Genomic DNA, 23,968 nt, shown 5'->3' with positions numbered 1-23,968 from the left:
GACAGCCAGGCCGAGAGAGAGAGAGAGAGAGAGAGAGAGAGAGAGAGAGAGAGAGAGAGAGAGAGAGAGAGAGAGAGAGAGAGAGAGGGAGAGGGAGAGGGAGAGGGAGAGGGAGAGGGAGAGGGAGAGGGAGAGAGAGAGAGAGAGAGAGAGAGAGAGAGAGAGAGAGAGAGAGAGTTCCCAGAGCAGTTGTGCTATGGCTGAGAGCCAGCCTAAGATAGACATCCCAGCCTCCTCCACTATGGGAGAAGGAGGCAGAAGAGTCTATAAGCCACTGGCTGTGGGAAGACCAAGCTCATTTTTGACTTTCTTTCTCTCCTGAGTACATATCTAAGCCCCAACTCCAAAGTTTGGGGGTCTGAGCTTTTCTCACACACCCCAACCGTTTGCTTATGCCACTCTCCCCATGAGTAGGTGATGGGGTTCTTCGGGTACCCTACCCTCCTTGGCCCATGGCCACCTCCACCCCCACTCACAGGGCTTGGGGCTCTCCTCATCGGAGGTGACGTCGGGGTCAATGAGCTTCTCCTTCACCTTCTCGGTGCGCTCCTTGAACAGCTTCACCAACTCCTGGAGCCGGTCGTTGATGATGGCACTGTTCTGGCTGGCTGTGGAGGCCGCACGGTCCTGACCACTGTGGGAGTACGGCCAAGGATAAACACCAAACAGGAAGGGCGTCCAGGACCCCAGGCCTAAGCTGAGTAATGTCTACACCTCCACTTCTAGCAGAGCCCAAGGGAGGCCACTCCAGCCATTTTTTTCCTGACAATATCAGACACATTTCACTCCCTTAGCTTCTGCAGTCGCTGAGATTATAGGCCTGTGCCACCATGTGTGGCTGAAGTTTTCTCTCTCTAGTCATGACCAGAACTTCTTATAAACGGCACAAAGATAGCAGAGTCACTGACACTTGGGTCCCTAAATGACTGCATGCAACAGAGCCTTCCACTGATCTGAAAAACACATAGATCTGTGGCTATAACATATGAGGAATTCTGTCTTTTTAGCCGCTGGACCATCGGGACCTGTTTATTCCAACAGTGTAGTCTACATAGCTAATGCGTGGATCTCCATATTGACCCCCCACTTACTCAGCCTCCTGTGGGGTGGTGGGGTCTGACCAGGCAACCACTGGGGACTCAGCCGGTGACAATGCCTTGAGCTCTTCGGCTTCATCGTCCTGAGAAGGTAGCTTCTTCCTGTAGGGACCCAGACAGGTATGTGCCCTTCAGAGAAGGCCGGCCAATGGAAGTAAATGACGGGCTTCAAGCTGGTTCTTGGGAGGAGAGAGGGCCTGATCTTGGGACCTCGGTCTGCACACCTCTCAGTGGCCTGGCCCAAAGTGAACAGCATGGACTTAGTATCAGGTAAACTTAGAGTCCGACCTTGACACAGAACTTAAATGCTAAAGAGCCTCCAACTCTTCTTCCATAAGCGGCACTGAATCTACCCAGTGACATGAAGAGGTGCTGTCCCTTAGCTAAGTCTCTGCCTAAGTGTCCGTCTGTCCTTCTGCCTCCTGTTTCTGATCTGAAGTTTTCCCAACTTCACCCTCATGTCATACCACCCTTCAGCTGTGAGACAAAGCCATGGAGTTCATTCTCCAGACCATGGTGTGACCTTGAGTGTCCGTCTGTCCTTCCGCCTCCTGTTTCTGATCTGAAGTTTTCCCAACTTCACCCTCATGTCATACCACCCTTCAGCTGTGAGACAAAGCCATGGAGTTCATTCTCCAGACCACGGTGTGACCTTGAACAAGTCCCCTCCTTATTGCTAGGCTCCTAACTAAAGAATGAAGCTAAGGTATCTGGGGGAGGCCCTTTCATTCAGGAAGACCACAGACGGTTGCATTTGGAGCCACTAGTATCTTGTCTGATTAAATCTGCTGTGGGCAGCGGGGCCCTTGGAATATTTGACACTGGCATCTTAGGATTAATTCTCTAGACTTTTCCACCCTCAGGAGTGGGGATGAGTTGCTTTATGGAGGAACTAAAAAACCTGAGAAAGATGGAAATTTATTAACATTACAAAAAAAACCCAACAAAAACCGTCCCCAGCCTCAGAGAAAGATCTGCTTAGGATGGAGTAGAGTAAGTTAATACAGAAACACATAGATGGTACCTGGAAGATGCAGGTCAGGTCAACAGGAATGATTTCTGTGTGTCTATGTATCTCTGTGTGTGCCTGTCTGGTGTGTGTGTGTGTGTGTGTGTGTGTGTGTGTTTCTCTTGGTTTCTTTCCCATTTTTTTAAAACAGGATCCTGTCATGTGTCCTGAGCTGTTCTCGAACTTGTGATCCTCCTGCCTCAGCCTCCTGAGTGCTGAGATTAGACGCTCATGCTATCAGCACATGGCTTAGAAGCAAACATGAGGTAATAAACATAGAAGAGAAAAACGGCCATTTCCCAAAAACACATATTAGCATATAAACACAAAACGCCCAGTGTGAACGCATGGAACCCAGAGTCTGGGGACATAGATGATAGGCATGCTAGCGCACGAACATAGATAGGCATGTTAGCGCACGAAGGCAATGCATTAACTTGTCAAGGGAGGGGTCGGAACAGCAGGGAACGAGATGAGGGCTTAGGACCTAAACGTGAGTGTTTCCCCATGAGAATAACACGGCAATGCATGTGGATGGGCCTGCATAGAAAGGTCCTTTGGCACACAAAAAATAAAAGAGGTTAGGATAGGTGTGATGGCACACCTCCACAGTCACACCCTGGGGGAGCAGAGGCAGGAAGCTTGTGAATTCAAGCATGCCTGGGCTCGTGGGACAGAATGCGAATACAGAGTTTGCCCAGCTGTGAGAATGGGGGTCCGTGTGCTGAACTCAGTGGCACTAGGATCAGCTAGGGGCCCACAGGATGGTCTGGCTGGGTGCTTTAGCCACGACACTGTGCTAACACAGTCAAGTGGTTCAGTTCAAAAAGGAGGCCCTGGGCGCTGGTGGATGAGGCAGTTCCATGGGACAAGGTGCTTGCTGCACAAAACTGGAGACCAAAGGTCAACCCCCAGGATCTCGCAAAGGTCGAGAGAGAGAATCGATGCCACAGAGTTGTCTTCTGAACCCTGCACGCACGCCATGGCACCTGCACACACTAAATAAATACACAAGTTTTTTAAATTGTTCAGAGATGCTGCGAGTGTGAGCTCTTGACTAGCGTGCAGGGTTCTTTCTGAGCTTGGAAAAGAAAAAAATTAAGAGGAAAAACAAACAAGGCCTAGCACTCTGTCAATTATAATCATATGTGTTCTTTAGGAAGCAATACTCTGAATGTAGAATAGAACAAAATAAAAAGGGGTAGGAGTTAGCTGTCACATTCAGTGTATATGAAAAGGTTTGCCTTTCTGTGGCAGCATCTCCCTGTCCCGCAGCTGAGGGTGTCTGGACTAGGACTCTGAGAACTTCTCAGGACCACCAGCAAAGGAGATCTCAGCCCTGCTGTTTCCCAGATGGGTTAGTGGCACCACGAGGACAAAAGCCCAAACAAATCATCACGACTAACCTGTGGACTGCTGCAGCGGAGCCCGGGACCCTGAGGGTATCAGATTTGGTGGGAGAGGGTGGTCTCTCCGGTGAAGGGACCTTCTCCTCTGGGATGAGGGGGAGACTGTCAGTATCAACATCCGTGTCCTCTACCTGGAGCTCTGGGTGCTCCTTTGTGCCTGGTACTGGGAAGAGGAAGGAAGGGATAGTCAGAGAGAGAAGTCAGGTCCTGCGGCTGTATTTCAAGGGTCTCTGGTGGCTTTGCCTCCCTGCTGAAGTTCCCAGCCAAGCTCCATGCGGCCTGAGACCCTTGCTTATTATTACCACCCCAGCCCCAAACGCAGGAGCTGGAAATGCGCCTCAATGCTCTCTCTTAACTTCCCAGTCTAGAAAGCAGCAGCGACCTGGGGAGACTGGGACTAAGTATCACACAGACAGGCCCATCTGTTCCTTTCTCAAGGTAGGAGAAACTACATCTTCCATGCCTGTAGGGAGGGCAGGAACCAAGGCCTTGGATTCTTGAAGGGGCTCCAGTTCAGATGTTTTGCTGTCTTAGTCACGTGTTTATCCAGGAATCTGCTTTGGAGGGTATTAACGCCTATACCAGAGGCCCCCAGAAGTCACCTGTTGTCTACTTGGACCTCTAAAAAGCCAGGGGCCTTCTTTCTCAGGATCAGGTACTTCCTGGGGAGTCTGCATGTGGCACCTTGGGGACCTAGAGGACACTGGAGGGCTGACTACACCCAGTAGGGAGCCTTAGCGGCAGCCTGCTCCCCAGCAAGGCAGGAAAGGCACTCTAAAATCACTGTCCCTGGGATGCTTCTGCTCACGGCCACCATGGAAAGTCCAGGGTGTAGCTTATAGCATCCGATGGGAAGGAAAGGGGGCCTCAGACCTAAGTGTCTGTTTTACTAAAGTCATATGTTCCCCATCCCCTGGAGGAGGACAAGCAAGAATGGGAAACTGTTTTAAACACTGAGGCAGATCATGTCAATTGCTAGAAATCATCAGTTCTCAACCTGTGGGCTCGACTCCTACAGGAGTTACTTATTAGATATTTAAATTAAGATTCCTAAACCGGGCCGTGGTGGCACACGCCTCTAATCCCAGCACTTGGGAGGCAGAGGCTGGTAGATCTCTGTGAGTTCGAGGTCAGCCTGGTCTACAAGAGCTAGTTCCAGGATAGGCCCCCAAAGCTACAGAGCAACCCTGTCTTGAAAAACCATGGGAAAAAAAGGATCCCTACCAATAATAAAATTACAGTTATGAAGTAGCACAGTAAAATAATTTTATGGTTGGGGAACTGTGCTAAAGGGTCGCATTAGGAAGGTTGAGAACCACTGTGCTAGATTGACAAGAGGTTTTCCAGGCTCAGGAGAAGAGGAGAGGCCTCATCCACTGCCCACTAGTCACCATGGGAGCAGAAGAGGAAGGACAGCAAAACTTAGACCTCAGGGTCCCGATGCTGCCCCCATGGCCTCAGCTCCAGGCCCAGCATGTACATACAGTCTGCTCCATTCTCAGAAAGTATGACTCAGGGAGCCAGACAAGGAATGCCTTCTGCCTACCCTAGGCAGGACTCCACCACTGCCGCACTCCCAACGGGGGGAGAAGCAATCAGCTGTAGAGGGCAGTTCAGATGAGACAGGTTTATATTAGATTGACCTACACTAAGAATATTAGAAAGAGAAAGACCACCAGAATAGTGAGAGAATGTTTACTGTTGAGCACTTACAATGCATTCCCTCCCTTTCCCTTTGTCTTGGGAAGTTTTTAAAAATTTCATTTACTGAGCTGGGGTTGGCCGCACACACCTTTCATCCCAGCCTTTGGGAGGCAGAGGCAGGTGGATCTCTGAGTTCAAGGCCAGCCTGGATCATAGAGTTCTAGAACAGTCAGGGCTATACAGAGAAATCCTGTCTTGAAAAAATAATTACATTTATTTATTACATGTGGTGTGTAAGCACATGCCAGTGTGTGTGTGTGTGCGTGTGTGTGTGTGGTGTGCAGGTCACAGGACAACTTGTAGGAAATGATTCTCCCCTTCCATTCTGGGGATTGATCACCAGGCTTGGCAGCAAGCACCTGACCTACTGAATCATCTTGCAGGCCAGCATGCCTTCATTCCCTTCTCCTCCCTCTGTCCCTCCTTTCCCTTCCTTCCTTTCCTTTCCCTCCCTTCCTTTCCTTTCCCTTCCTTCCCTTCTTTTCCCTTCCTTCCCTTTCCTCCCCTCCCCCCCCCCTTCCTCTCTCCTCCCCTCCCAAGCCTTCAGCAGGCCCTGTGTCTCATGAGAAGTTCGCAGGTCCATTTTCTTCCATGTATCTGTTGTTATTCCTACTGATGCTTTCTGTTTCTGTTTCTGGGTTGTTGTGGGTTTTTTTGGTGTATGTGTGTGTGGGTTATTTGTTGTTTGTTCTGAGGTAGAGTCTTGGTTTCTTGCTTCAGTCTTCCTGAGGGCTGGGCTAGACCTAGCCTCCTATTTGGCTTTACCTATCAACTGGACAGAGCCCAGACTTAATCTGAGAGAGTTTCCAATCCGGAGTTGCCCCCATCAGATTAGCCTGTGGCATGTCTAGAAAGTATTTCCTTAATTGCTAATTGAAATGGGATAAAGCAGCATGCCTTTCCTGCTCTAGGTTCCTGCCTCAAGAGCCTGTGTTGGTTTCTTTCAGTGATGAACCCAGAAGTATAAACTGAAATAAACCCTAGTTGCTTTTGTTCAACATTTTATCACTGCAACACAGAAGCAAACTGTTGACACCTTCTGTCTAGGGCAAGCCACGCCAGTTGTCCATTTGACTAACCATCGAAAGTTTTCCTGTTTACATATAATTAGATAAAAACAATAAGAAGGTCCAGAAAAGGGACAGAAATTAGGGGTTCTGTGGAGCAGCAGACAGAGCCTGGTTGTCACCCTTCATTGTAGGGAGGATCAGAGTGTCCTTGCCCCTTTCTGTGCCCACATGATTCAGGAAGAACAGACAAGGACAACCAGGTCCTTTTGTATGGAGTATCCTGTTCCTGCTACCTGCTCTGATCTTGGAGACAGCCTGGCCCAGTGTCAGCACAAATGTCTGTCACATCAAAGGGAGAGTGGGCAGACTGGCTTACACCAGGCAGAAGGGGACAGAGGTTACCTCAGGGCACCTGTAGTCCCCAACTACCTTATCATTCATTAGTCAGTTAGCAGTAGCAGCCCAGGGACTAGTTCGGACAGGCCCTCAATCTGCACTGAATCCTGAGAACCCCTTCTCCCAGCCTGCCTGCACCTGCCTGCACCTGCCTGCACCTGCCTGCTTCTCCTGCCTGCACCTGCCTGCTTCCACCATTCCTGAAATAGTAGATACCGATGACCCTCAGAAAGCCCAGCAGACTCTCAGTCAGGCAAGTCTACCTACAATGGACCTCACATCACCCCACCATCTGATTTCCCTCCTTCCATACATAGCCCCTGATCCCTCCTTTAAAAACATTTTTATTTATAATTCCTGAGGATTTCATACAATGTATTTTGATTATATTCACTCCCAACTCCTCCCAGGCCCACCCACCTTCCTGCTCCCCCTACCTTCATGTCCTTTGTATTTTTTATAATAACCTATCAACTCCAATTTGTGCTCCTCATGTAACCTTCTGGGCAGGAGGCCATCCATGGGGGCATGGTTGACCTACCAGAAGCCATATCCTTAAAGAAAACTGACTCCCACGCCTGCAGACGCTATTGACTGTCCACAGAAATTCAGTTAGGGATGGAGTGACCCCCTACCCCTTCTACCAGCATTCCTCCCAAGCTTCATGATCTAAGGATCTGACCTTTTTTTTTCGGGGGGGGGGGAGGTAAGTTCAAGACAGGGTTTGTTATAGACTAGGCTGGCCTTGAACTCACTGAGATCTGCCTACCTCTGCCTCCCAAGTGCTGGGATTAAAGGCATATGTCACCACCACCCAGCTAGGGATGACTTATTAAAAAAATAAACTAGAGTGGGGATAACTGCCTGTATAAAATGATGATGTGCAGAAAGCATATATAGTCAAAGAACTAAATCACTAACTGTTACGCTGTAGGCATATGGAAAGAAAAGGACTAACCCCCTTAAGGCATGGCAAAGTAGGTGGGACGTATTTAGAAGAAAGAGAACTCCATGAGCTCAAAGCAAGTTCCCCACAGCATGCCACAGAGGTGGAAAGACAGCCCAAGCCATGCAGAAACTCTACTGTGCCACATCCCAAGCATGCTGGGGCAAGGTCACACTACCCAGGCGACGGATGGAACTCCTGGTCTCCTTGGCGAAGTTGGAGTTGGACAAGGTTGTCCTCCGGGAAACGAGGACAGGAATGCGGGTGATTGTGGGACGATAGCTGGGCACATTGGGGAGATGCTCGGCCGGGTTTGGGGGGCCAGGCCTGGGTCCCTCCTGGCCAGGTGGCTGGTCCTGGACCAAGTGATTCAGTTCCATATTCAGGCCTGGTTTAGCCATGGTACTGGGTCCAGAAGGTGGCAGGCAGAGGCGTGACCCTGGGGACTGTAATCAGGAGCTGAGCTGAGGAAGATAGTGAGGGCTCCTCCCAAGTACTTACATAGACCTACCTACCACCTGCCCGCTGCATCAGCCCTGTTCAGGTCTGAAACATCACTCTTTTTCCCAACGCTCAACCTTAAAAGCATCACCAAGGGACACAGATGGTCCACCCAGTAGCTCCAAGGCTCTTCCTGGAGCCATGAGTCTGCTTATCAACCATAATAGTATTCCCCCGTGTCAGATTCAAAAGATACCAGACTCAGAATCTGGAGCAGAAAGACTTGGAACTTCAGAAACCAGGCTCCAATGTGCTGAGCTCAGGACAATTTTCCTCTTCAAAGAAACCCTGCAACCAATTCATCTTTCTTCCCGCCAGAAACAGACACAGTGCTAGGACCCTGGGGCTAGAATCCCTAGAAGAGGCTTACGTGGTCCTGATATCCATCCAGCCTTGCTCCAGCTATCCGAGAAGTGGGATTCAAAGCTACTGCCTCAAATGCTAACATGAAGACAGTCACCAGACAGTGAGGCAGACAGCAGGCAGATCCTGGCTCTGCGGGGCTTGGTAGGACCTGGATTCTGTATTTCTAAGCAGTTTCTAGGGGACACTGAGGTGTCAGCTTTTGAGTAGGGGTGAGCACTACTTTCCCAGACTGACTGGGGAAGAGGATGGAGCCAACATGCCGTTTGTTCTAGCCTTTGCATCTCTGTAGATGTCTAGGGTCTAGCCTGAACATCATAGGTTCCTAGAGATGAGTTGATGTCCATGAGAAGACTTTGAGTGGCAGGCTGCGCTGCCATTCAGCCTATGTGGGAGGTCCTAGCCCTGCTCCACTCTGACAGAGCTATCTGGGTTCCACAGCAAGGAGGAGCCAGAAGCCAAAGTAGTCTGTGCCTTCACTTTCCTACACTGGGACACACCACGCCTTTGTTTTGCCATCAGTAAAATAATCTACCAGCCTCACCAGGCAACTCAAGGACCAGAAGCTTGAAGGACAGAATGTGGGGGTGCTTAAGGAATGCAGCCCCACAGACCTCTCAATGTCATCTTCCCAGGGACAATGGTTCAGCCTCCTCCTTAGCACCCAGTCCCTGGAGATACCAGGTATAATGGTCTGAATAAAAATAGTTCCCCATAGCACATAGGGAGTGGCACTATTAGGTGTGGCCTTGTTGAAGGAAGGGTACCACGGGGGGGGGGGGGGCTTTGAGTTTTCAAATGCTCAAGCCAGGTCCAGGGTCTCTCTTCTTTCCTACTGTCTGCCAATGCAGATGTAGAACTCACAGCTACCTTTCCAACAGTGTGTCTGCCTGTATTCAGCCAAGCTCCTCCCCCTGCCCCCGCCAGCCCCATGACAATAATGGACCAAATTTCTGAATCTGTAAACCAGCCCCAATTAAATGCTTTCCTTTATAAGAGTTGCTGTGGTCATGGTGTCTCTTCAGGACAATAGGACCACTGACGAGGACACCAGGCCTGGGATTGTGATGGCGAAGACCACAGTACAGAGCTGGGTATAGATGGAGCCCCCCACCCAGGACATACTCAGAAGGATGGGGTGTAGCCACAGACCCCTCGACCCCCCAGGCTCCCTGCACAGGTTATGGTACAATTTTTCCTGGGAGGAGGTTGCATGAGGGGCTGGCAGGGCAAGACTCCCCAATGCTCTGGGCATCATTTCCCCGGTACCTTTGAAAGACATCATCTAGTTGAAACAATATGGCCCCAAGACACAGAGGAGGGTTTTTGCCTAAGACAGAATGGAGGCACCCCAGGCAGGAAGGAGATGAAGGGTATGGAAGAGGGCCCCACCCTAGGCTGCCACCAGCCAGAAAGTCCCTGGGGCATCCTTGTACAAAGTCACTCCTACCTGTTGAGCTTGTGGCCTCCTCCTCCTTTGCTTCCTCTTCCACTTCCTCCACCTCCTCCTCCTCTGGCAACTCCTTCAGAGACACATAGGGAGGAGAGCGGGTGCCTCATTGGACTCCTCCCAACTCCTACCCCACCCCGTACCAATGGGGGCAGCTCATCTCCTGGGCCATCCAAGAAGGTAGCTTACCACCCATAGAGGGAAGTATGCATTGAAGTTCAAGACCCTAAACCCTGGAATTATCTCATATGCTGAGAAGACCCACATGAGGCCCTGCTCAAGGGGACAAAGCTACCCAAGCAACCCCCCCCACCCAGAATCTTTACTCCAGGACCACACCTCCTCCACCCCATACATCAGTCCCTCCAATCTTAGCCTTCTCTGTCCTGTGGACAGCTCACCAGCAAACCCCATCATTAACGGCCTCAGGTTCCCTGGGGCTCTCTACCTGCAGCGATGTTATCTGTGGCTGTGTCCTGCCTAGCTGGTACTGATCCACATCAGCCTGTACCACCAAACAGCTATCCAGCAGGACACTGTGACCCAAGAGACAGAGGAAAGAGACAGTGTTAGTGAAGGTTGTCATTTCCAAAGCCAACCAGAAACAGGGGACATAGAGACGGCAGAAACTAGATCACATCCACACGGATAGACTACTCTCTGAGACAAGGGACTGCAGTAAAGGCCACAGTCACACAAGGAAAGAGGACTTTCCCCAAGGAAGTAGCTTATTCACTGCGTCTCAAGGATGACTGGGGAGAAGATCGGTCCAGAAAGAGGACACCACAGGGGACGTTCAAGGAGGCATCTCTGGGGTGAACCTCCGGGTTTCCCCAAGCCTGAAGAAAACCTTGGTGGCTGCTGGCAAGGAAACCTATGTAAGAAAAACAAGGGCTGGTGTGTAGCTCAGTGGTAGAGCATTTGCCCAATCTGTGAAAAACCCTGGGTTCCATCCCCAGTATGGGGTGGGTGAACAGAAGTAAAGTGGCCGCTAACCAGTATCACAAACCTTAACCCAAGGCCCTGTTGTTTCTTCCCTGTGAGTTCTGCGTCAACCGCGCAATGCTGGAGGCTCCCTGACATCAGCTGGCAAGTATATACAAGTGACAGGGTGGGGGGTGGTGGAGGCCCTGGGAGGGGCAGGGAGGAGACTGTGGCAAACAGAAGGGCTCTCATCTGTGTGGATGGGGCTCCCACTCTGGAATGAGGGGGTCAGATCTCATTCTCCAGAGGAATCTGAACCAGGTTTTTCAGGTAGAATGTCTTGACATGGGATGCTACATTAGCATGTGTCTGCCCAGTGCTCAAGAGGTTGAGGCAGGAGGATAAGAAGTTCAAAACCAGCTTTGGTTATATAGCAGGTTTGAGGCTGAGCTACATAGAAATCAATCTCAAACACCCCAACACACACACACACACACACACACACACACACACACGTATGTTTGAAAATGCAGTCTGCGCTGCTCAGGCTAGCCTAGAATTTGCCACGTATTACAGGCTGGTCTACAACTTGTGATTTTCCTGGTATTGGGATTCCACGCATGTACTTCCAAGCCCAGATTCTTATGTGACTTTTGTAGTTAGAACTAAGTCCTGCCTCCCATCAGAGCCCTGCCCCCAGGGGTTTATAGCAGATGTTCCAAGGTGTCATATCTGTCCAAAGGGCCACTTCTCAGTTCTCCCAAGGTGGGTAAGCTGGGGCTGAGACAGGATATAGTGAAGTCTATATGAAGTCTCCTGCCAAGGATTTTGAATGAGCATGTGCTCACATGGCCATGGCAGCTTCCATGAGCTGTGTGCCAGGCATGTGCCAAGCTGTTTGCAACATTGTCATCTCCCTGCTCCTTTATCCAAATAACCCTGCCAGGGTTGTGGTGAGATTATTCCATCTTAGAAAGCCCAGGTTCAGAGAGGTCTACAGACAGCCTGTGGTCACACAGTCTTTGCAGGGTGAGTCCAGGTACAGATACTTGCTCCGCTGCCTGCTGCCACCCTGAATGTCCACACTGCCTTATTGACCATGTCCTGGTACATTAGCCTTCACACATCTCTTCACCCCTAAAAATAGGTTAAAATTACTTCCTGGTGGCATTGTGTGAAGAACAATGTCAATTTATATCTTGCAAGTTCTTCTTTGGATCTGTTTTTTTAAAAAAGAAATTGGAAGTTTCTTAGGATAGAGAGCTTGCCTAACATCCGCGAGGCCTTAGGTTCCGTCAAAGTACTATTCTAATATTCTCTTGGTCTCCTAACAGATTGTGGTGTTATGCCTCCCACCACAAGCAGAAACTGGCCTCATGCAGATGGGCCTTCTAGAACAGTCGCTGGGCTTGTCTACAGCACTCAGCAGCAGAGGCCTCCTTGTCCAGATCCTCCCAGTGTCAGGTGTCTGTGGCCTAGGGCGAGCCACCCTGCCTGGAACCCCAAGCTTCCTCCTCTATTCCTATGTCAAAAAGACAGGGCCCTGTGTGAACTGTCTGAAGTCAGAGGATCAGGGAGCCTGATAAGAATAAGCCATAAGAATACTAGGTGCTGTCTCAGGATTCTTCTGGATTCTTCTCTCCAAACACAGTGAGATGCTGCCTTTGTCTGCGGTTCACTTTGGAAAAGTCAGGCTCAACCTTACGCTTCCTGGCAGGGCAGCCAAGAACACAGCTCCGAAGCTCAATGTTCCTGTCTGTGAAGTGGGCTCAGTAACGGACCTGCCTTTTCCCCTGTCTCCACACGATCTAGCATCTCTCATTATCTGTTTGGATCCTTACAGCTAATCCCAGGGGCAGCCTGGGCAGCAGGCTAGGACATCGCACACACGGTCTGATAAACAACCTCAGCCAGCAAAGCAGTGTACTAGCACAACAGTGGCCCTGTCCGCATTACCAAGGGGCTGCAGAGGGGTCCGCGTACCAAGGCCATACTGCTCTACACAACCCTGTGCTCAGTACTTGCCAGGGTTCCCTCTTGTTCAGCCTGGAAGCGGTAGCCCCTCAACGTCTAGAAAGTTCCCAAGTCCCAGGGATCTCTGCCCAGAAGAGCAGAGGTAGGCCTCCAGCAGGCCCCTGGATTAAGTAATAAGACACAGTAACCATGTCAGCATCTACGTTTAGCAGCCTACTCCTCCCCCACCCTCCACAGGCCATGCCCCCTCCCCCAGTTCAGGTCTGTAGATCACCTTCGACATGTTCCTCCTCTGAAATCCCAGCTCAGTAGGAGGAGAGGACAAGAGCCCAAAGATAGGAGCAGCCACCTACTTGGTTCTCTCGGGTTCTGCTGGTAGGGGGGCCCATGCTGCAGTGAGTCAGCCTGGGGCTGTGACAATGGCACTGCAGCATATGAGGGGAGCTGCAAAGAGCCCTGGGTCAGCCGGGACAACAGCTTCTATGATGCTGTGACTGATTCAGCATGGAGCCACTGGTCCTTCCTGCTTCTAGCCACACCAATGGGCTGGCAGGGAACTGCAGGAACGCTCCAGAGAGGGCAGGTGGGGACCATGGGCCAAGGTTGCTAGGAAAAGCAGAGCTATTGCCTGCAGAGACAGGGTTGCTAGGTGACCATCTGCGTTACCAAGGCCTTCACGTCATCAGTAACCTGTGTCTCTGCGAAGCTGGCCAAGGGCATCCTTCCCCAGACAGTAACAACTCAGGTCAGCCTGTCCCCAGATTCACACCTCCTATGTGTGTACCTAGGATCACTGACTGTCATCACAGAGCCCAAAAGCTCTCTGAGTTTAAAATTGTGGGTGATCACTTGTGTGTATGTATGCGTGCCTGGGGTATCTGCGCTGAGTAGACACACGCAAACATGTACACAAGTACCTTTATGCACACATGAGAGCCGGTGTGATGATGCATGTGTGTAAATGCATATGTGCGTGTGTGTAGCCAGTGGGTGTCATACACATATACATGCATGCTCATGTCACTATGCCTGAAGACACACGTATACATTGGTGTGGGCCTATGCGGCCACTGGCCTTTGAAGGTGTTCAGTTCAAGAACAGGGGTACGTGCCAGAATTTTCAGACACACAGGGTCAGTGGGGGAGTAATCCAGAGCCAGCACTATATATATATAGGTGTGTGGAATGCAGAGCACACACCAGTATGCACTAAGGTAGAGGCAACATCTGGCCCTCACACCTGGCTATGGTGTGAAGGGAAGAGGTAGAGGGCTGTTTTCCCAAAAGAAAGACTTTCATAATGCTAGGGACAGGATGGAAAACTTATCTATCTATCTGTCTGTCTGTCTGCCTGCCTGCCTGCCTGCCTGCCTGCCTTCCTTCCTTCCTTCCTTCCTTCCTTCCTTTCTTTCTTTCTTTCTTTCTTTCTTTCTTTCTTTCTTTCTTTCTTTCTTTCTTTCTTTCTGTTTGTGTGTGTTTGTTTGCTTGTTTGTTTTCAACACAGGGTTCCTCTGTGTAGCAGCCCCAGCTGTCCTGGAACTTGCTTTGTAGACCAGGCTGGCCTCGCACTCACAGAGATCTGCCTGCCTCTGCCTCTTGAATGCTGGGATTAAAGGAGCGTGCAGCCACACCTGGCTCGGAAAGTTTTACTCTTAAAAAAGTTGTTCACATGTGCACATATATGGTGTTTGTGCACATATCTAAGCATGTTCATATATGTGTACACACGGGCTTGTGGGATGTGGAGGCCTGAGGTCTTCCCCCATCACTTTCCATACTCATTGAGACTCTCAACTGATCCAGAACTTTAGCTAACTAGTCTGGCTAACCAGCTAGCTCTGGGAATCTCACTTCCACCTTTCAAGGGATAAATTACAGGCAGGCCACCATATCACTTGGCATTTCTGTGGGTTCTGGAGATAGAGCTGAGCTGTCTCCACAGTCTCTAGGTAGCTTTTGAGAGGCGATGAGCTCCCTCATCACTGGAGGTAGGCAAGAGGAAATTGTGGCTCCCCGTCACGGTTGGGAAGACAAAATGTAACCTGAGGGAGATTGACTTGAGAGCCGATGCTAGCTCATAGGGTTCTACATACATCTTATGTGGTTTTTGTGGTTAGCTGTTTCTTAACTGTGGATGAAATAGCCCTTACTGGGGACAAGAATGTTAGCCACCAATGGGCCCTTGCTCCAGATAGACCCCTCTTCACCCACTGGCTACCATCTCTGTGGCCCCTCTGCAGGGCTACTGTCAGCCCTCTACAGTTGTGGGGGTGGGCACTGGAGAGGGAAGTCACTTGCCAGGTAGCCTTGCTGACAGGCATGGTACCGTTTCTGGAGCAGAGCTACTCTCTGAACACTTATGGTGTTGCTGGGCCGCAAGCTCTGGCCAGAGCAGACAAGCCAGGGATTACAGGTCTGGGACAGCATTGGGACTGTAGGTAGCATGACAAATAGAGGAACAAGGCAAGGGATTAGAGTCAGGGACAAATAAGGCTTCCTCAGTCCACGGCAACTGCTTCCTTGCTTCCCTGCCTGTCCCTCTGTCCTGCTCACAAATCTTCAGTGCTCCCTGTGACATTTGGGAAACCGGATCCAAGGCTGTCATATCCTGCTTCAGAGGCGACCCGCTTTGAACACTGACTGTGTGCTCTTCTCACCCCACATCCCTTCACTGGGGGAGTCCTTCAGACCCTTCGCATTGACCCTCTCTGGTCCTGTGCTTGGCCGGGACTATCTCCTCACCCATTCCCTGCTTTGCCCCAGCCCACAGCTCTGCCAACTCTTACGCTCAGTCTCTCTCTAGCTCCGAATAGGTCAGGGATCTGCCTTAAACTTTTTAATCTTTATTCAAAATCCACTGTGTAGACTTCAATGCCACCTCAGCGTGGATGTGGGAATCAAGCATTACAGGGCAGCAGAGTAGAATCTAAGGTAGCTGTAGATACTATCAGATCTCAGAATCACTGGCATGAGTGTGTGTGTGTGTGTGTGTGTGTGTGTGTGTGTGTGTATACATGCATACATGGGGAGACAACCTTGGCTTTGCTGTTAAAGAGAAGTATGTGTGTTCAGTCATGCATCTATACATGCATTAATTCTACATTTATTTCATGCCTACTGTGTACCAGGCATCTGGGATACGGTAGTGAAAACAACCAGCTCAAGTTTCAGATTTCACAGGGATGCACCTGTGTGAGTTGGAGGGGGCGATACTGGGCTGAGGTCTCATTTTGAGCACAGTGGAGACCTTGGCTTTCCCAGTCCTCTGGCTAACGCCCAACAATGCTTAGCACAGAACAAAGGCAGAAAGCATCCCACCCCAGAATCCCCTAATCCCACCGCCAGCCCGGGACAAGTTACTCACACAGGCTCCTCTTCCTCCCCGTCCTCCTCCTCTTCTTCCTCCTCCTCTTCTCTTTCCTCTTGAATCTGAGGCAACTCCCTAGGTCAGGGCCAGAGGCAAGAGATGATTCCTCCAGGGCCTCTCCAGTCCACCTCACCCCATCTCTGCTGTGTGTTCTGGGACTTCCCACAGTTCCACCTGAGACTCCTCGCCAGTAGTCCCAACTTGTCTACACTGTCCTGATGGCGACTTGAGGGCAGCTCTGAGATTCAGTGACCTCAGTTTCCCCCTTACGTATTGCTCAGCTTGAATTGCTCATCGTAACAGCCCCTTCTTTTTCAAATTCTTCCCTGACGTGAAATCCGTCATTTTGCCTTCCTACCAATGCCTCAACATGGGATCAAAAGTCATAGGGCCACTGCCTTCCAAACTGAACTTCCGAAGCTATGAGCTAAAATGGGCCTTCTTTCTGTGTAAGTTGGTGACCTTGAGTATCTGGTTAAAACAGTAATATGATCAACACAGAACCTAAATGTCACCAGTGGAGTGTCAGGACACAGTCCAAGAATGGAGTCGTGTGAGAGGAATTGTGGGTGCTTGTGAGAAAACCCCAGGAAAACAAGACAAGAGTCTTGTGATCTCAGTTTCTTGAAAAACATGAAATCGGTTTTGGGATGGGCCTCCCAGGTGGGGCAATCAGGAGCGAGTTCACACTAGCTCATTCGTCACTGCTGGCTATGTTTTGTCTTGTTCCGGTCTCTATAGAAACCGTGGTTTTGCCACGTTCAGCTGACCCTTGTGATTGCACACTTTGCTCATGTGATTCTTCTTCATTCTCAGAGTATCAGTCATCTGATGCGCTGAATAAAGTTGGCTATTGCATGAGACTTTGGTCTGCCTCATTTTTAGGCTCTGCTCTCCGAGGTTCATGCCTTCAACTAGAGCGGTCACCAGTGGAAGCTGGGCTTAGGGTAGGGGTGCACACTTTTAATCCAGCACTTGGGAAGCAGAGGCAGACAGATCTCTGTGAATTTAAGGCCAGTCTGATCTACATAGTGAGCTCCAGGCTAGCCAAGATTACACAGTGAGACCTTGTCTAAAATCAAGCGAACAAACAAGAATTATGGTCTAGCCATAGAATGGAATACAATACAACTATGAAAACAGAGGATGATTTCCATCTAATGAGTTATGGGAAACATCAATTATATCACTGCCCAAACATAACAAGAGGCAGGTAAGTATGCAATGATATGCCATTTTTTGTTGGAAAAAAAAAGAGAGAGGGGGGGGGGATTGTCTTGATTGGTCTTAATTGTCAACTTGACACAGCCTGGAGTCATCAGACAGAATGACTGAATTGGAGAACTCAACTGAAGAACTGCCTTGATCAGAGTGGTCTTTGGGTATGTCTGTGGGAGACTGTCTTATCATTGATCTACATAGGCAGGTTCAGCCCACTGTGGGTAGTCCCATTCCCTCGGCAAGTGGCCCCGAGCTTTGTAAAAAGCTAGCTGAACATAAGCCCCGCAAACAACACTCCTCTGCGACTTCTGCTTCAAGTTCCTGCCTGACTTCCCTCAATGATGGACAAAAAAAGTACAAGCAGAAATAAACCCTCTCCTCTCCTATGCTGCTTCTGAGCAGAGTGTTTCATCATAGCAACAGCGTCAAACTAGAACAGGGGTGCCATGAGTATCTGTCAGCAATCTACCTCTGAAATGGGGTCTGGGAGCCCTGTACCAGGGACTGGGGGCAGGTGCTGAGAGTGGGGAGGTAGGTATGGTCCTGCCCCAGGCCCTTTAGGCCTTTAGGATTCCACACTGTATGCCTGGATTTTCAAGTACTGGGTGCTTTTCCAGGACTTCTGTTTTCCCACCTGGGCATCTCTACCATGGCCTCGCTTTCTTCTTCATAAGCCGGAGCTGCCCCTGTCTCCTGCTGGCTGGCACTGTCTTCCTGCTGGCTGGCACTGTCTTCCTGTTGGCTGGCACTGTCTTCCTGTTGGCTGGTACTGTCTTCCTGCTGACAGGCACTGTCTTCCTGCTGACAGGCACTGTCTTCCTGCTGGCTGGTACTGTCTTCCTGCTGACAGGCACTGTCTTCCTGCTGGCTGGTACTGTCTTCCTGCTGACAGGCACTGTCTTCCTGCTGGCTGGTACTGTCTTCCTGCTGACAGGCACTGTCTTCCTGTTGGCTGGCACTGTCTTCCTGTTGGCTGGTACTGTCTTCCTGCTGGCTGACACTGTCTTCCTTCTGGCTGACACTCTCTTCCTGCTGGCTGACACCATCCTCCTGCTGACAGGCACTGTCTTCCTGTTGGCTGGCACTGTCTTCCTGCTGACAGGCACTGTCCTCCTGCTGGCTGGCACTGTCCTCCTGCTGGCTGGCACTGTCCTCCTGCTGGATGTCCTCCCAGCAGGGATCCACCTCCTCCAGGATAAGATCATGCTCCACCTGTTCCTCTGGAAGGATGCTGACTGCAGGGGATAAAGAGGAGCCATTTGTGGGCTAAGGAGGGTAGCTTCTGCCACTGAGTCCTGGGGTCCACCCTGGAGCCCTACCCCAGTGGCCTTGGCTCCCTAGCTGGCTGTGTTATCAACAGGACCATAAGCACCCAGCTCAATGCCCCAGGGGCAGCCTCAGACAACACAGCCACTCATCCAACTTCTTCCCATGACTCCCTGCCTTTTCCCATGACTCCCTGCCTTTTCCCTCTAGGAACTAAGCTCTGGGTACAGCTGACCATGCTTTTTTCCTATCAGGACTTTCCTTCTTAGAGGGTTGACCAGAACAGAAAGAATGTTTTAGTCACAACATCACAGCTGATTTCAATGGAGCCAGACACTTCAACACCTGCAGGGGAAGGGTACTCTGGATTGCCCCAAGGGCTGCAGACAAAGTCTTCTCCTTGCCTATTTCCTGGGTGGCGTCTCTTGGTGACAGCATGTCTGTGAGCTCAGCACCTGCTTCCGGGAACCTTATCCCTCCATCTAGGCTTAGAATCTCCACTCTCTGAGGCAACGTGACGTTTTCATGGAGACATGAAAAGCAATTACGGATGCCTGTAACTTTAACTTCTCCATGGATTCAGATCCCTGTCTTGAAAAGGATGTGAGCCTGTTAGGCGGTAGGCTCAGACAGCTGAGTGTGGTGGTTCACACCTGTAATCCCAGCACTTGAGAGACAGAGGCAAGAGGATTTCTATAGGGAGGATTGAGGATGGTGAGTTCTAGACCACCCTGGGCTGTACAGGGAGACTCCATTCCACAAAACAAAGAAGTGGGCAAAGGACATCTCACAGGAAACCTGAGACATCCTAGTCGAGGAGGAAAGGGGACACTTCCGGCACACCAGCTTTTTCTCAAAAGTTCCAGGGGTCGGTGGCCCTCAAGTCAAGCGTGAATCAGTAATGGTGACTGTCTTGGTTTTGGACATAGGATCTTGCTATGCAGCTCGGGCTGACCTCAAACTTTTGAAAATTTGCCACTCATCCCAGGCAGTAGAGGCCCCTGTGAGCACGTCCCCGGTTCTGGGCCCCCACTGGGCACTGTTCCCAATGTCAACATCCATGTTTCCTTTCTTATGAACTCTTTTTAGATGCTGGGAGCATAGTCAAAGGGTGCTGGCCCCTCGTGAGCATTTCCTCTCTTCATCTCCACAGCCGGCCTACAAGGGGCCTTAGAATGCGCCTGTTTGCAGCCAAATATGCCACAGCCAACCAAGAAAGGCAGGACGAGGTATAGTGGGCACATATGGGGGCGGAGTGGGAGGCTGGCTGGCTGGCCTCTGGGAGAAGCGGCTGCCTGCAGCGCTGTGGCTCCTCTCTGTATCAGGAAGTAGTTTGCCCTTTGCTCCCCACAGTCCACCCAGGAGCCCAGTGCTGGCCCAGCCCCATTTAACTTTTACCCCTGGAGTCTCTCCTGGACAGGCTACCTGCAAGTCTGCAACCTGTCTGGCCCTGGGGCCACTGCGTGAGATTCTTACCTCAGTCAGTGGCAGCCAGTTGCTCCACTGAGATAGGAGCTCCTGCTTCCAGGGAGTCTGGGGACATAGGTTCGCAGCAGGCCAGAGAGTCTGGCCTCAGGGCTCCCGGAAGCCAGGGCCTGTGCTTCAGTTTATCTTCTCTAGCAGGCGTAGCTCAGGATGCCCCTTTCCTCTAGTCCAGGCTATTTCTCCCACCTACTCTGCTCTGAAGCATAAACCGTCCCTCATCACACATATCTCTGAGGGTATGGTCCCAGGCAATGCCATCACCAAAGCCACATGGGGAGGCAGGAGCCCCTTGAAAAGGCAAATTCCCAGGATTCCCCTCCCCCAATGATGTGGTCTGGAGGCTGGACAGCCTTCATAATTGAGCCTGGTCATGCGAGGTATAGTACTGTTTTGAGTATATCTCCTGCCTACAATATTTGTTCATTCCCAGGATAATCTTTGTGAGGTCAGTGCCTGCTCAACCACCCCCAGTGGCTCCGCATTGCCTAGAGCCCAGTCCCTGCAGGTTAGTTAAACTTCGAGTTTGGACCTCATCACCAAGGGCTTGGGATTTCAGTTGGCTGACATGCCCAAAGTTCTCTAGCCCTTACCTTCGTCTCCAGGCATTTCCCACTTTCCTCTCTCAGCAAGACTTCCCTTCCTCAGTGCCACCCCAAGGCATTGGGGGTCTCAAACTCAAATCAGATCATGGACATGAATGAAGGGACAAATGCCAGCTGCCTGCAGGTGACAGCTTTTGTTCAGACCTTTCTCATGAACACGATGTAGGCCATCACAGCCAGACTGCCCCACTTCTGACAAAAGCCAGGCCCTGCTGTGGAAGCTGATTTTTAAATCTTTCTTATCTATCTATCTATCTATCTATCTATCTATCTATCTATCTATCTATCTATCTATCTATCTATCTACTGAGGCAGGGTTTCTCTGTATAGCCCTAGGTGTCCTGGAACTCTCTTTGTAGACCAGACTGGCCTCTAATTTAGAGATCTGCCTGCCTCTGCTTCCCAAGTGCTGAAATTAAAGGTGTTTGCCACCACTGCCCAGCATGAAAACTGATTTTTTTTTAAAGGTTGACAATTCCGTTTCAAAATCAATCTAAATAAAGACATCTAATGGCCACTGGGACCTCAGAGTCCCTGGCCAGTTCCTCTATCCTATAACCCCAGGCAATGTCTACTCAACTTACCTCTCTGTGATAACTAAGTACTATAGGGTTGTGGGGTATATTTGCAGTTCCATCGGAAGGCTGAGGCAGGAGAATAGAGAGTTGACGGCCAGCCTGGAATGTGTACATCAAGAACCTGTCTTAAAAAAAATAAAACCCTGGGTTGGAGAGATGGTTCAGCGGTTAAGAGCACTAACTGCTCTTCCAGAGGATCTGGGTTCAATTCCCAGCACCCACATGACAACTCACAACTATCTGTAACTTAAGTTACAGGAGACCTGGCACCTTCATGCAATAAAGAAATACCCAAAGGCTTCTTTCAGACTTGTCCTAAGAATGTCATGCAGTCACAGATTTGAGGTGCAAAGTCACGCTCTTTAATGTCAATTACAATATCACCGTCGGGGGTGGTCCCTGAACTAGGGCAGACCTTAGGAGAACCACTTGTAGGGAAACTAGGTCCTGCAGCAGTGTGGATGGTACCAGGTACCCCGGTGTGAGCATGCCTAGACATTGAACATTGAGACCGTAATGGGGCCCAGTATAGACTCCCACCAGGAAGTCCTCCTCGCCCTTGCTCTGGTCAGGGTGCTGCCTCCTGGCCAAGAGTCCCCAAAAGAAAGCTCTAGGGTTTCACATAATGGCTCTGCTTTCCTCGGTCCTGCCTGGGGTTCATTAATCAAGAAGAGCGAAGATTAGCAGTCACTGCCCCCTAAAAGGTCTTCTCTTGAGGCATCCTTCTGTCCTTCATCCATCCATCCATCCGTTTGTCCATGGGCTCCCCAGGTCCCCTTTTCCCTTGTTTCAGAGGCCTCCAGCTGCTGTCACCCCTGAAACAAAGGAGGTGACAGAAATGTGGGCACCTGAGTGAACAGACAGAGTGTGGATGGGTGGCCAAGCAGAGGATGGATGGGTAGAAGGGTGGGTGGATGGATGAGTGGGTGGATGAAGGCATGGATGGATGTGTGGATGGATGGGTGGATGGGTGGATGGATGTGTGGATGGATGGGTGGATGGGTGGATGGATGGGTGGATGGATGAAGGCATGGATGGATGGATGGATGGATGGATGGATGGATGGATGGATGGGGATATGAGAGGTCAAGCAGAGAATGGATGGGTGGAAGGGTGGGTGGATGGATGAGTGGGTGGGTAGATGGGTGGAGGGAGGGAGAGAGGGAGGGAAGGAGGGAGGTAGGGAGGGAGGGAGGGAGAGGAATATGAGTGACCAAGCAGAGGATGGATGGGTAGAAGGGTGGGTGGATGGATGAGTGGGTGGATGAAGGCATGGATGGATGTGTGGATGGATGGGTGGATGGGTGGATGGATGTGTGGATGGGTGGATGGGTGGATGGATGTGTGGATGGATGGGTGGATGGATGTGTGGATGGGGATATGAGAGGTCAAACAGAGAATGGATGGGTGGAAGGGTGGGTGGATGGATGAGTGAGTGGGTGGGTGGATGGGTGGAGGGAGGGAGAGAGGGAGAGAGGGAGGGAGGTAGGGAGGGAGGGAGGGAGGGAGAGGAATATGAGTGACCAAGCAGAGGATGGATAGATGGGGAACCTAGGGGGCAGAGCAGAGGAAGAAAGTGACCGTGTATCTCCAGACCCCCAGTCACCCCATGTAGTGGGTTGAACAGTGTCCCTGAAAAGACATGTCCAGGTTCCATCCTATTCTATGTAAATGTAACTTTATGTCAAAAAAGGGTTCTTGAGAACATGATTGGCTTCAGGATCTCAAAGCAAGAGCCTTCTGAGTTTAGTGCAGGCTTTCTACCTAGCAATAGATGCCCTTCCAAGGAGGAGGTGAACAGAGGGGACAGGGAGCAGCTGGAAGAGCAGCTGCAAGCCAAGGAGGCCCAAGGTGGTCAGGAGAGATACAAGGACAGCCCTGCTCCTAGGGTCTCAAAATGATTGGCCTTTTCCAGCACCTCCATTATGGACATATGCACATTTGTCATGGGAGCCGCAGGGGACAAATCTACCTAAGCTCCTGGTCTGTGCTAAGCCTGTGTTCGCTCTTGCTTCTTGTTCACCAGAGGCCTGCCTGCTCCAGGAACTTTAGGGTAGCCTAATTGCAACCAACTGAGAATTCTGCATCCTTCCAGGGAGCTAATAGGAAGACAGGAGGATCCAGCACCCATCTGTGCCTTTTGCGGTGTATAGACAGTCCCTGCCCTGGGAAATTTTGGTCCTTGAACTTGAGACTGAGTAATAATCACTTGCCTAGCCAGATGGAGACTAGTTGCTGCTACCTATGACTTACTCTGAATAAGTGGGTCCCTTTGGCTCTCCAAGGTTTGTGCTTTTCCTGCTCTAACAGCCATAGGGTTCATGAACACTCTAGAGAGGCCAGGAGTCATAGAAAAAAAGTGAGGGGCTGGAGAGATGGCTCAGTGGTTAAGAGCATTGCCTGCTTTTCCAAAGGTCCTGAGTTCAATTCCCGGCAACCACATGGTGGCTCAAAACCATCTGTAATGAGGTCTGGTGCCCACACACTGACAGAATATTGTATACTAAATAAATAAATATTAAAAAAAGAAAGAAAGAAAAAAAGTGAGCTTGTTCCATCTTGAAGCTGGGGCAGCTTTCTTCCCCCCACTGAGTATTGTTCTAATTACTGTGAACTCTCTTACCTCCCTGGCCTGGCTGTTTGTCTGTGTTCCTGGTCACAGTGAT

At 50.5% G+C, this 23,968-nt stretch overlaps 1 protein-coding gene across 1 annotated transcript in view; it reads right to left on the bottom strand.

Annotated features, from left to right (window-relative positions):
• Nucleotides 1-23,968, bottom strand: part of Cngb1 (cyclic nucleotide gated channel subunit beta 1) — a 57,903-nt gene that overhangs the window by 21,295 nt on the left and 12,640 nt on the right. Inside the window, exons 12-20 of the mRNA XM_042054239.1 lie at nucleotides 18,499-18,606; nucleotides 18,006-18,057; nucleotides 16,148-16,225; nucleotides 10,895-11,083; nucleotides 10,307-10,421; nucleotides 9,886-9,958; nucleotides 3,513-3,678; nucleotides 1,092-1,199; nucleotides 477-634 (exon numbers count right to left, since the gene is read on the bottom strand). Of these exons, the coding sequence (XP_041910173.1) occupies nucleotides 477-634; nucleotides 1,092-1,199; nucleotides 3,513-3,678; nucleotides 9,886-9,958; nucleotides 10,307-10,421; nucleotides 10,895-11,083; nucleotides 16,148-16,225; nucleotides 18,006-18,057; nucleotides 18,499-18,606 (1,047 nt within the window). The remainder of the gene's footprint in view (nucleotides 1-476; nucleotides 635-1,091; nucleotides 1,200-3,512; nucleotides 3,679-9,885; nucleotides 9,959-10,306; nucleotides 10,422-10,894; nucleotides 11,084-16,147; nucleotides 16,226-18,005; nucleotides 18,058-18,498; nucleotides 18,607-23,968) is intronic.

This window comes from Arvicola amphibius, chromosome 15 (genome assembly GCF_903992535.2).
Source record: "Arvicola amphibius chromosome 15, mArvAmp1.2, whole genome shotgun sequence".
Lineage (NCBI taxonomy): Eukaryota > Metazoa > Chordata > Mammalia > Rodentia > Cricetidae > Arvicola > Arvicola amphibius.
Note: the sequence above shows the minus strand (reverse complement) of the source record. Positions and strands in the feature narration are given on the sequence as shown.